General features: G+C 39.0%; 3 protein-coding genes across 5 annotated transcripts; 2 read left to right on the top strand and 1 right to left on the bottom strand.

The window, feature by feature from the left end:
* Positions 1 to 126: 126 nt before the first annotated feature.
* On the top strand, positions 127 to 5514 carry terf2 (telomeric repeat binding factor 2). 3 transcript variants are annotated; one of them, XM_085907084.1, is made up of 14 exons: positions 127 to 328; positions 515 to 610; positions 921 to 1051; positions 1285 to 1368; positions 1498 to 1638; positions 1766 to 1881; positions 2151 to 2648; positions 2850 to 2951; positions 3021 to 3122; positions 3225 to 3320; positions 3393 to 3518; positions 3840 to 3907; positions 3987 to 4027; positions 4498 to 5514. In XM_085907084.1, the coding sequence occupies exons 1-14, from the start codon at positions 187 to 189 to the stop codon at positions 4654 to 4656; spliced, it is 1902 nt and encodes a 633-aa protein (XP_085763210.1). In that variant the 5' UTR covers positions 127 to 186; the 3' UTR covers positions 4657 to 5514. The 3 variants fall into 3 exon arrangements, with proteins under 3 accessions (XP_085763210.1, XP_085763208.1, XP_085763209.1); XM_085907082.1 differs by lacking the exon at positions 2850 to 2951 and having other exon boundaries at positions 4498 to 5511; XM_085907083.1 differs by lacking the exons at positions 2850 to 2951; positions 4498 to 5514 and adding an exon at positions 4133 to 4261.
* On the bottom strand, positions 4638 to 6183 carry nip7 (NIP7 nucleolar pre-rRNA processing protein). The gene is made up of 5 exons (XM_085907085.1): positions 6000 to 6183; positions 5818 to 5904; positions 5354 to 5492; positions 5119 to 5259; positions 4638 to 5040 (listed from the first exon to the last, which is right to left on the bottom strand). The coding sequence occupies exons 1-5, from the start codon at positions 6053 to 6055 to the stop codon at positions 4921 to 4923; spliced, it is 543 nt and encodes a 180-aa protein (XP_085763211.1). The 5' UTR covers positions 6056 to 6183; the 3' UTR covers positions 4638 to 4920.
* cdc42se2 (CDC42 small effector 2) lies at positions 6131 to 12697 on the top strand. The gene is made up of 5 exons (XM_085907087.1): positions 6131 to 6287; positions 8252 to 8500; positions 8638 to 8739; positions 8846 to 8921; positions 9866 to 12697. Exons 2-4 carry the CDS (start codon positions 8447 to 8449, stop codon positions 8918 to 8920), a joined length of 231 nt encoding a protein of 76 aa, XP_085763213.1. The 5' UTR covers positions 6131 to 6287; positions 8252 to 8446; the 3' UTR covers position 8921; positions 9866 to 12697.
* The last annotated feature ends 405 nt before the right edge of the window (positions 12698 to 13102 follow it).

Here is a 13102-nt window from a genome sequence, read left to right as displayed (position 1 = left end):
AATACCCGAAATGACGTAAACAGTCGTTCGCTGGCTGACGAGCTTCTCCAAGCCAATGGGGGGCGCTCCACTAAATCGTATGTCCTTAAAAAAACGGAAGTGCCGCTTATAAGACCTTCCGAGGAAGCAGCCCGCGAACATAGCAGATTTCTTGTTGTTATTGATCAAAGTCGCTGTGGTTCGAACATGGCGGAGGAGGCCAACCATCATTCAGAAGTAGAGCCTATCGCCAACCGCTGGCTTCTAGATCATTATATATCGCTTGCGTTCCAATATTTTCATAAAGATCAATACAAAGACTTTTGTGAAGTGAGACAAGTGATCCAAAGTAAGTATTCCCTCATCCTATCCATAGCTGCGTCATTGCTTTTATGTGAAACTACCATATGACTCTGCGTATCTGTTTAAATAATATTGTTATGATTTTGGGATATTTTCTTTGTGTTCTGTCCAAGCGAGTGTTTTTTGTAAAGGTGCTTTATGAATAAAATTCTTATTACTTTGTGTTCGGCAGGTATCATGTCCCGTCCCGTGGCAACAAGTGAAGTGTTACCCAAAAAGATTTTTGTAATGCAGTTAATCTCTCGTATAAACGAGGGCGAATCACTTGGTGAGACTTCAGTCTATTCATTCTGAGGGCACTGCCTTGGTGTCATGTCTCAACTCATCCACCATTATAAATTGACAAAATGAAGTTAGTCACTACAATGTCATTGTAGTTACTATATAAATTAAGAATAGGACAAATTTTTAATTCTTGTGTGTGACGTGATGTGCTCTGTTTTGTCTACTTGATTACTCCATGCTAAAACGAACAAGGCAAATTTCCTCATTTACAGTGTCTTCTGACATGTTTGAAAAAAATGATATGGTTACATGTTGGGGACCAAACTTTGCTTTTATTATATTTGTCATTCCAGATGTGACTTTTGAACAAGAGGGCTCACTCTGCCCGTTGGAATCAGCCCTTGTGCAGTTGGAAGAGCTGTGTGGGGCAAGTGACGTTTCACAAAATGACTTGGAAAAAGTTTGCGTCTTATTGAAGGAGATGGTATGTGCACACAATGAACTATGAAGATATGTGCTTAACAAATACTTTATACAAGTATTTTGGGACTGTTAAAGTTTAACACGATGGTCGTTGGTCCAATTCATTTGTTATTAACAGAATTTCTCATCGACAATAAAGTAAATAGAAAAGAAATCTTCCCCAAGGTCAAAATTGTTGCCATCAAAACTTTTAGCAGATTGCATTCAGTGAAGTTATTTTGTCTGTGTCTTCAGATTGTGAAGCTTTTCATCAAGAATGAAAAATTTGAAAAAGCAAAAGAATTTCTCCGCCGTTTCCCGAAATCACAGCTTGCCAAGGTGAGTTCTCTTGCGAAACAGCAATTTATTTTCTTTTATACCATCATAGACGAGAAGACAAATTGCGGCATGGTGTTTGAATAGAAATGTCAAATAAAGTTTGGTAATAACGCCCTCTTTGACCCATAGAAAAAAATTTTCATGGAGCTCATCAATCTGAGATGCAACAAGCATAAACTTATTGAGGAAATGGACTTCAAACACTTAAAGGAACAGATCGTGACCTTCTGCCGGCAATTCTGCCCATTCTCTGTTGGCTTTCTTTACAAGGTATGACATTAAATGAGTCTGTGTTTATGGGGGGGTGAAAAGTTAGTAGTTACTGCAGTTTCTTTGGGCGTGAACAGATATATTGACGAGTACATTTAATTTGAGTGCATTTAATTGTTTGTACCAGGCTGCAAAGCAACTCATTGATCAACTTGAACAGCAAAAGAAAAAAGACACAACTGATGAGCCAGATAAATGTGGCCCCTCCACGAGTGCACAAGTCAACGCTGAGCTGCTGACATGGTAGGTTCATAAATAACTTGAGATTGCTGTGGGTTATTATAAAAAAAAAAAAAATGTTGATTTAAAAGCAGTTTTATGCTATTTGCTTCATCAGGCAATTTTTTTTCCCTGCTGTTATTTTCAAATGTGTTCATTCACCTCCACATTGTTGTCCTTCAACTTTCTAGTGACAGTTTTATGGTATTTGCTTCATCAGGCAATTTTTTTTCCCTGCTGTTATTTTCAAATGTGTTCATTCACCTCCACATTGTTGTCCTTCAACTTTCTAGTGACGCTTCAAATATCCCAAAAGACAGACTGGAGATTGCCTACCAGGCTTTGGCTGTAGCTGGTGACATAACATTTTCTCATCTGGAGGAAGAAGTTGAAAATCAAGACACAACTGTAAATACTGACGAGGAGGACACGTGTGGAAACTCAGGGAGCGAAGAGCTTTTCCAGAGGAACTCAGGCAGCCCCCTTGAAGCTGCCCTGGCCGCCCCTCTTCCTCAAACAGATGCCCCCCCCCAATCCAAAACCGCTTCAACGCGAAACACACGCAGGGGAGGAAGCGGAAAAGCGAAGAAGAAACAGAAACGTTACAACATGTCAAGGATGGTGTTGGAGCCGGACAGTCAGGGCAGCGTGTCGTCTGCTGTCTCTCAGGAGCAAGAGGCAAAAGCAGATGAGCCGGCACTGTCCCAATCATTGCTCTTTCAATCCCTTGAAAGTGACATGGAGGTCATCCCGCTGAGGAGACTTCGATCAGCTACGTTGGCAAAGAACAGGTACATTTGTTCGTGGGTGTGAAATGCCTCCACTGTGTTTCTCCTATGATGACATAAGGTCAGAAGTTAAAGTATGCACTACTGCACAGGGTTATAATTTTTGGAAAATATGAGAGTACAATCCCGTAATTTGCAGCCAAGATATCCGATCACAACTGTAGAATGCAACGTGAATATTTTTTTGCCTTGATCTTCCGCTAGTGAGGTTGAGTCATCTCTACAAGTCGAGGAACAATTGTCTAGCTCGCCATCTGACAAGCAAGTCTCACGAGGAACATGTCGTAATCGGGCTTTGTCATCTGGGTGGAATGCAATGCCCTAATAACTGGAGGATGTAACATAAATATTTTTGCCTTCTTGATCTTCCGCTAGTGATGTTAAGTCATCTTTACAACGTAAGGAGATATCATCTAGCTCAACTTCTGGCAAGGAAGTCTCACAAGGAACACCTCGTAAGCAGGCTGTGCCATCTGCGTAAGTAGTTTAGGGGGGAGAGGGTAGTTATTATTTATTTCTTTATTCATTCACGATTCCTCAGTAACTTTCCTTAACTAGCCTTCTCTTTTGTTGATGTAGAAAGAGCACCGAATCAGAAGATTCATCATCGGACTGTAGTGACATGGTGCAGGATACTCCAGTGAGCAACAAATGTGCCAGCAATCCTCCGAGCAAGCAAGTGGAAATTATTCTGTGAGATTCTTTCCGATTGTGAGGCGACACAATAATCCTCAATTATTCTTGCAGGATTACGGGAAATAGAGGTGACATCATCATCCCAGACTCATCATTGGATAAGTCGCCTTCTTTGAATCCTCAGTTGCGTACACCTCCGAAAAGTTCTACTCCTAAGAACCGCTCCCATGCAAAATGGTCAGTACTTTTCAACATGTTTATGTGAAAAATCAATTATGTGTAGTTTGAGCAGAGTGGAAAATTGAGGATCTAGCAGATAAATATTTGAAGTTGAAACGTGTTTTGTTTCCTCTTGATCGCTAATTCTAATGAGCGGTGATTCCCGACCAGTGCGCTGAGGAAAAAAATTCGATATCTCAGATGAGTTTAAAATTCAGTTCATTCATTTTAGTTTGGTGGTGTCACACATTGTGCAAATCTCATCACATTTAAATGCAATTAGGTGGTTGGCTATACAGTGGATCACACAACATGCTTCTTTTTTTTTTTTTTTGACAGGAAGGAGCTGTGCAACCAAGCCAAGGAGACCAAAGCCACTTGGGGTGAAGAAGTGCAACTTTTCGATGGTAGTACAAGAGGGGAAAAAACATTTGGTATTACCATGTAATTGGGTCTAATTTTTGTTGTCATCTTTTTTTCTTTTAGAAACACTTAACACGAGTCCATCATCAGGGATCAAGAAGAGGGTAAGCATTTAGTTTTGCGATAAAATGTTGACCTCAATGTTTACAAATCGCCTTTTTTTCGTTTTTATTGGAATTGTGCTATTTTTGTCTTACAAATGTTTACAGATCAAAGGAGTGCAGTTCATCAGCTAATTGCTGCTTCACCATGTTTGATTTGACATCTTGACCCGCGTTTGCCTGGGTTTATATTAAGGCTAAACGACAAATTTACAATAAACTGCCTTTCATATTAAATGCTTCATTTTTCTTTATCATAGATTATTTTCTATAATCGTTTACATTCCATTTGCTTTTCTTTAATGTATTCAGGACCTAAAAGATTGAGTGAAGACCAAATAATAAATTGACACCAATAGCTCAGTCTAGTTTGCATGGAAGCTTTGTAACAACATAGTCCTGGAATAATTAAATGTAAAGAATTCAACACATTTTGACTTCAAATTAGTGAACATTTGCCTGTTGTGTTGCAGATGTGGACAGAAGAGGAAAGCCAGAGGCTCAAGGAGGGAGTCAAAAAATTCGGAGAGGGCAACTGGACTAAAATTAAGTTGTATTACCGCTTCAAAGACAGGACAAATGTCCACTTAAAAGACAGATGGAGAACAATGAAGAAACTGAACATGGTTTGAGTTTATTTGAACTATGGAACTGCAAGTTTGTTTTTACTCTTTGTATTCCACAAATGTGTTGGTTTGTTGAATAGACGTTGAGTTCCTCAATTGTAATTATTGTTTGTATAAAAATAAATGTTAAATAATGTTGTCTTTGTAACATTGTCAAATTCTAAAATGTTCCTTTTCTATAGTCGTTGGGATTGAAATGAAAAATATTTTGTGTGTGTGTGTTTGAGTTGATCAATCAAAAATCTGCAGTCCAACTGATAGAATCTTGATTTATGTTAATGCATCTTCATTCCTGATGAACTCGCCCACATCAGTCTGGTGAAACACGACGATGGACATGGGGTCAACTCGCCGACACTCTTGCGTCGTTTTGGCTGCCACACCAAACCCCTGAAAAAAAAAAAGCCATGCGATGACCTCGATATGTCCTCAACAGGTTGGAACTCGAAACATGTGCAGAGTACCTACCAGGGCCACGTCAGACATGGAGTACACCACCACGCCCTGGTACTGCATAGTGTTCTCCGTGATCCTGCCCAGACCGGACTTTAGGATGTGATTTCCGTAGAGGAAAGACTGCTCTGCTCCAGGTTTCACCCATACCTTGAACTTTAAGAAAAAAGTATTCAAGCATTCACTATTTTATGTTACAATTTTAACTTCTTTATATAGTTCTTTTGACATCAAACTGTATAAAACAAACCTTTGCATAGGGCGCTAGGAAATCCAGAGCTGTGATGTGTAGCCGGAACTTCTTGGACTTTGTAAATTTGCCAAAACATGTGCCGACTGACACCAAATTGGTCCGGCAAATGTTTGTGGATAGTTTGAGGAGGTGCTCACTGTAGAATCAAAAACAACAATTAAATGCTAATAACTTCTTGAGGGGGTTTCGTTGGATCTCTGGGATATTCTTAAACTATGGTTTCACTTAGAGGTTTTTCAAATATTTTGCAATGTGGTATGTTACACCATTTTGTATGCGTGCATATCGACAAAAAGTATGACGATGAAAAAATACGGAATCCAATATGCATTTTTGTAACAGGAAATATGGAGTAAGGCAGAGAAGGAGGTCCTCATTGGCATGCACTTTCTTAATTATTTAGACATAATGAATGTAATATATATTGCTTAACATATTATTTTTGCTAGTAATAGGGTTACCTCATGTAATAGACGCGATCATTGTGAAGCCTGAAGCAATATATGCCGTCTGGTCTGTCCACGAGGAGCTTTATGTTTTCTCCTATACTGTAATGAAAGGAAAATATAAATTACATGTTAGCCTCGCACGCTAATCCACGTCGTTATCAACGCGCGACTAAATATTCTCGCACTGCACTTACTATTTCGACAGTTTCTCAAACATTACTTTCGTCTCTTCTTCTGTGAGTGGCCTCATCCTTTTAGTTTACAATAATAATTATGAATAAAAATGCTAGTCTTGGAAGAATAACTGGATCCCCCGAGTTAACGTGCAAAACGTGGGTCAACACGGAAATGGTCACACTTTAAAACGGAAGTTAAGTAAATTTCCCCACATTGTACTTCCTGGCGTTTTTTTCTTTTCTTTTTTGCATTCTCTATCTTTGCAGTCGACAGTAGCTGTTGACTCCGACAAACCGATCGCTGCGGTAAGATCATTTACGATGTATTTAATATATTTAAAACGACGAATTCACTGCGTTGCATCTTAATAGTGGCTTAAAGTAGTTATTGTTTTAAAATCGTGAATTGGTGTCACACTATCGGAAATAGGGCTAAATTAGCGCGTCTGGCTAGCTGTCAGTGGAGGAAACAGCGAGCTAACCCTGTTAGCCACTCTGATGCTAACGCGGGGTTTGATCATTTAAACGTGAGAGCATTACACGCCCTGAACCAAACATTATTTCAATCTATTTATCGTATATTACGTATTGACATTTGATATACGCGATTTTATATACATCGAGCTTCTGTAAAACGCGTTGATGCAGAGTTGCATAACCATCATTTGTTTCTAAATACAAATTAAGGTTTTGGGTGTTGATTCGAGCTCAAATCGATCAAATAAACCCTCCAGAGCCTCAATATATTCATTAAACGACCTGTCTATTGTTACACAAGAAATCGGCCTCTCTATTTGAAAGTAGTTTTTCTTGTCATAGTGACCTGTGGACGTCTTAAATTCGTATCGACCTTAATGATGTGGTCTAAAGCCGATATTTAGAAGAAGGGGGAAAAAAACACTGCATCATAAACTATTATTACATTTAGCTGTGTGGGAAGGGTAGAAAGTGGCTAGCATTAGGTCCAAATAAGGAAATGTCTAGTATCAGCGACCTCTTAGTATTTAAGGAATCTCTCTCTTTTTTTTCCCCTCTATTTTTCTTTACTACAGAAAGTATAATTGTTGGTGCCAAGCATCAGAAGCAATTTGGCCATTGGTTTTCAACGGTAGCTACCCTGCAAACTGTAGAAATCAAGAACAATTTGTTGTTTAGAAATCACCAATGAGAAAACATACAGTATATTTATTTCCATACAATCTGGCTCAACCTTCTTGTGCACAATACAGAGCACATGTAATAAATGAAGTCAACTGCAACACGAATATTGTGCCGTCATTTGAGGAAATTAACCATGTAGACAACTGCAACACAATCAGTGTGACCAGCTTGAAAGATTATGCTATATTAAACATTTGTCATTGCTTTGCATGCGGTTACAACTGAGTTTGGCATTTTGCCTAGCTCATGTGCTAGCCATGACTTTGGCTCGTCAGAGGTTTGTTGGACTGCGTTTGTTTACAGAATAAATTAGTCAGGCAGTTGCACTTCAGGGCGTTACTGAGTTTGTTCCTTGTGGAAACTCAGCACACTTCTGTATAGTCGAATCATAACCCCAAAAAAGTCTTTGAATGCATGTAATTTTTTTTCCTACTAATCGCCTGTCATCCACCCTAAAACAGTGTCAATCCACCATCGGCTAGTCTTCCCAAACATGACGCATCCATCGGGACATCTTCCAAATTCAATTATTCCCTCCAAACATAGCCTGACCTTCACATTCCTTTATTATTCTTTCATTCCTGTCTCATTCCTATCAACAACTCATGTCACATGGTGTCTCAATGTTGGGTCATCTTTCTTAAAAAAATATTTAGGAAATAGCCATAGAGTCAAACTTTTGGTCAAATGGAGCTCATGCTGTCACTCTCATTATACCCCCCCGAAACGTGAGCATTATCGACTTTGTCGATAGTAGGTCGCGGCACAGGCCCGTCTGCTGCATAACGTTACTGACCTCATTTCTTTCTCACTGTCAGCTATTGCAAGCATTGGTGTGTTCTCGCATTTTTCAGTCACGCTTTACTTCGTGTAACTACTAGCTCTAAGGCATGATTTGGAAAACATGTAAATATGTGCTGAAAGTTCTCATACAGTTAGAGGTTTGTCGTTGTTTGTCCTATCGTCATTGTTTTGAGCTTCTCCTTTTTTTTTTTTTTTTTTAAATTAATGACAGGAATACGATTTTGTCAATGTATGTTAGAGAAAACATGTAAAAACATTTGTTTTTAGCTGCGTCAGATGCTTATTTTTGCTCAACGTTTGGACAGGAAGGGGTGCCTGGTACTGGGCGGACACTTCTTGTAGCACACGTTTGTCCCGAAAAGAGCTGCGGAGAGACTGACATCAGTTTCCAAGCTGCGTCTGCGGCTCTGCTGACATCAGACAGACAGGAAGGCAACGCGGCGAGTGGCAGCTCAACCGAAACAGGAAACTGCTGCAGCGGTGTTGTCACTGGCCTGGGAATGACTGAATTCTGGGTTTGTTTCAGCTGCTGTATTGCGGAGCAGCCGCAGCCTGTAAGTATACCATTTTTGAAAAGCAGGCAACAATTAACTTTTGATTTTTTCCACTGATCATATAACCTAAAATGCAAATCAACATAATGTTAGTAAATGCATTTATTTAAAAACCAAAATCAACATATGTTTTCCAGAAACGGCGGCGGCGGATCGACCGCTCCATGATCGGCGAGCCAACAAACTTTGTTCACACGACACACGTCGGGTCGGGCGACATGGGCCTGGGATTGCCGTCGGTAGGTTTGGGGAAAAAACTCTCTCTTCTCAGTCCTTAAAGCCACCCAAGTCGTATTCAGTTGCCTTAAATTGTCTTACTCAAAGATGCTTACTGAATACTTGCAGGTGGATCTGGTTCAGGCCCAGATGAAGTCCAAAGGCGGCTACGTACACGGCGGCTCTGAAGGCTCACAATTATGAGGTGAGACACGTGTGTGTTTCTTTGACTTGAGGTGGAGTTGCTTACCTCAGTAGCCCAGCATGAAGATGAAAATGTTACATTGGAGCCTCTTAGGTTAAACATAACATCCATTTTGTTTCAAAGCACAGGAAATAAACAGAATAATTGTTTCCAGATTCAAGGCAGCACAATCTCCTCTCAGTTTTGTGGTTCAGGCTTTGATTCCTTAGCTGCCGTTTGTCTGTCTGTGATTAGCTGGCGACCAGCAGCAACCATAAGATATCCTGCTTTCCCCTAATTAAGACAAGCAACATAGAAAACGGATGGCTGTTCCAGGGTCAGCCTGTTACTGTCATAAAATCGAAGAAAAAAAAGTGTTGAACTTTGAATTGCTTATTGAACAAATGATTAGAAAATAAAGCTGAATAAGCACATTTATCCACGACTGAAGCCCCGATAGTTGACATAAAGACTGGCTAATGGTTAACCAGTTAACAGCCAGTCGCTAACCTGGCCACACCTTTTATTGACTTTGACCAGCAATTATTGCAAAGAGAAAGTTTACAAAACAAAACCGTTCAAATCATCATTCTTTGTAACATCATCAGATCTTGGCAGTACATATATAAAGAATCAAGTGTTTTGTCATTGATCTTTTTTTTTTTTTTTTTTCATTGTGATTCCAGAACAGGATGGGGAAAATGTTATGATAATCAGAATATAGCAAATAGTGTTTCTCTGTCCATCACAGTAATTGTGCAACTGTTGCTTGTTGATTTTTTATTTTTTTTTTAACCAAGTAAATACATAAATTATTTTACGCTATCGTATCATTTGAATTAAGCATTTCAACAGTTTTATTTTCTCTTTAATGGAGTCTGCTCTCTGGTGAGACACAAAAAAACACAAGTTGGTTACATTGTCATTTATGAGCATCCTGACACGTGTCTTCTTGCCCCCCACAGTCCGGTCAAGTGTGGCAGAAACTACTACTGTTGTTTATAGGAGGAAGCAGTTCACAGTCTGTCACGGATGCCGGACCAAAAGATAAAAGTACTGCTCTTCCTTAATGTTGTATATATATTTTTTATTTTCCATTCCTTTTTTTTTTTTAATGAAAGCACTGCTATCCATTAGCTGCCATGCTGTTGCACTGTAAAGAGGAGGCTTTATTTAGTACGCTCGTCATCATCTCAGTCAAACGTATGCTTGTGCGTGCGCGTGTGTGTGTGTGTGAGCGTGCGTGCGGGCGTGTGTGTATGCATGTGGAAAATTCTGTCGCTCTCGTAGCCCACACGGATGCCTGTATTTATTATCGCGTTTGCAAACGGACCTCACGGTGGCTGGGCCACGCCCGAGACGTGGAACTTTCTGTTTCCGTCTTTTTTTTTTTTTTCCTTTCTCTCTCAGAGGTTTGACCAAGGATAGGTGGAGGTAGCAAAGCAAGACGCTAGCTTTTGTTTTTTTCTTTTGGTTTTCAGAGAAATCTTATGATCCTCTGAGTTGTTTTCAGGGTTGAAGATTGCTGTTTTCCACTAAACTTGAATTGAGTCGTGTGCACTGGACCATTTACCATGTACACTCACGCCTGCTTAGGAATTACGCTTTTTTTTTTTTTTATACTCAAATAGATTAAAATCATGTAGAATTTTAATAAACTATGAACTTCTTTATCTGTCTTCATGTACTTATTATTTTGTAAGATTATTTTTTAAGCAGAGGCTTCTAGTAGATTCTTGTTTTTGAAATTTAGAAAATCATGCATGCTAATATGAACTTGAAAGTATCCCCACCGCACACAAGTCAGTGGGTCGGGTTCCACACAGATGCCAGTGTTCTCCTTCTCCATTTGGACCTAGTCAATGTCCATGCTCTTTTGTCAGCAGGGTATGATTAAAAAAAAAAAAAAAAAAAAAAAAAAGCGTCTTGGGTCACGGGCCAAAGGAAGAACATTTGTGTGGCGCTAGCATATTTGTTTTGTGTATGATATTTTATAGATATATTTTCTCTCTTAATGACAACATTAAAGCACATAAGGGAGTGGGTGTCAATGAACTTGTACAATTGTAAGTACTGATGCAAATTAGGATTGTTTGGCATTTATTAATATCTGCTCTCAACTGCGTGCCATGATGCCATATTTTCTCAAACATAGGCCGAAGCTCTTTTTATTGTTTTTTCTATGAACCTTTAAATGCATTATAATTTCATGTTTTAATGCAAATCTGAAAAATGATCTCCAATACACCAACTTCCACTTTAGCATTATCCATGTGTCTTGTATACAAGGTTCACATTTGGTGGCAATTGGACCTAAAAGAAACAAATAGGCTTTGTCTTGGGAAGAAAAATTCAAGTGGCTCTACAAAGGCAATATTTGGTGGTACACTTTTCCACCATGCTGCAATTTTCAAATTAGGTAGCATGAAATTGGCCAAACTGAATCTAACTCCAACATGGAACAAAAACAATTGACAAGTTGCTTGGTAAAACTGGGAATGTTTCCCCACTTAATAGTTTAAGTAGATGTCGCGCCCAGCCAATTTATTTGCTGGAGCGCAGGCCGCTATTTGAGGAAATATGCAAGTTTTGCTCTGTCAGGCTAAAGCCAAAAAAAGTCCTGCAGCCTCACCACGGACCTACAATCACACCCGACCTCTTACTTTTGTCGTCATACGACTCCAGCACATTTGCTTCACATTGATTGTCGTAACGCGACCGCTGGTTCAGTTTCATCGTCTCGGCCTTAATGAGAGCAGCTATGGTATGAATGTTAACCGGCGTTCATTGCTCACCGGGATCTTTTCAATGCATGCATGCGCTTTTGTGTATGTGTATCTCCTGTGGTTGAACACGTGTCCATCAGAATGTAATTGTACCATAAAGCCAGCAAAACATGTTAGTGTCTGTCTGTAGCAGGCAATAGAAGAAAATATACCAGCCAGAGTCTTTATATCCATTCTAAAAAATATTATTGTCCCCAAGTCAGTCACCTCAGAAAAAAATAAAAATAAAATCGTATTTACGGTGACGAGTGTTTCCCATTATGACTTTTTTTTTTTTTAAAGCTTTGAAGTATGTAACCATTTATAGGAGTTCAATATTTTTCATGTGGAAAGTTCTTCACATTTATTTTTCCACCCCATCTGCTGGTTTACAGTGGATAGAAAAAGTATTCAGTGCATACCCCTGTTGAAATAAAAAAAAAAAAATTGAGGGAGTCAGCACACACCTGCCAACATTTAATTGCTAGTGCAGTAGAATGTATGAAGAGAAATTTTCGAAAAGCCTACTAAAACATCAGAACTTTATTTGGGGTTAGGAAGAGGAAATCTAAAATGCCAGCTGTGCATCGACTCCCATTTAATGCCAGTTTGATCAGGAATTGTAGAATTCCAAACATAGCCACATCCTGGTTACAAGAGGGTGTGCACACTTGTGCAACCACATTCTCAACTTTAAATTGAACTCTACAGGTTATACGTTGCAATTTTTATTTAAAATTGTGAAAGGTTTGTCTTTTTCTGTCCATTGTAAATTTCAACTTGTGAACAGCAGGGTTGAGTAGAAAGTATTTGTTTTTTTTATCCCCCTTTTGAGTTGTAACATTTGAACGATAAGAAATGCATATACTTCTGTTTTAATTACATTTTCAATGTTGTATAAATTGCGGGGCTGGAGCAGTCTTATTCCACCTATGGGCACTGTATGACATGTTCCTTCCATTAAGAAATAAGTCCATCCTGTTTTTCATTTCTGCAATGGGAAATAAATGTCACGTGTTGATGTTTTACCAACTGTGTCGTCCATTTTTAAATGCATCAGAAATATATATACATATAAGTCAATTTAATGCAATTAAAAGCTTGTCTACGACTTTTGGGTTTTTTAATTAAATAAGTTTAATTTGACATTCAGTATTTATGGGGGGTAGAATTTTCACACCAATTTAAAAATTCAAACCTGAGATTTTTTTAATGTTTGTGACAATGGTGTGCAAAACTGGTTTTCATAGAACATTTCCCCCCCCCTAATGGTCCAAATAATGTGAAATGAGATCTTTTCCTTTTGTTGCTGCAGGGAGTCACTGGTGTGAGTATGAAGCACTTAAGCATAAAGAAGTTACATGAGCTTAATGCGTGGCTTGGAACAAGATCTTTCATCTCATCTTTTATTTCAGCGACTTTGCAGAAATAAAAAGT

The sequence above is a fragment of the Syngnathus leptorhynchus genome, chromosome 3, assembly GCF_054491065.1.
Source record: "Syngnathus leptorhynchus isolate UIUO chromosome 3, UIUO_Slep, whole genome shotgun sequence".
Lineage (NCBI taxonomy): Eukaryota > Metazoa > Chordata > Actinopteri > Syngnathiformes > Syngnathidae > Syngnathus > Syngnathus leptorhynchus.
The sequence above is the reverse complement of the archived record's forward strand: the minus strand, read 5'-3'. Positions and strand labels throughout refer to the sequence as shown.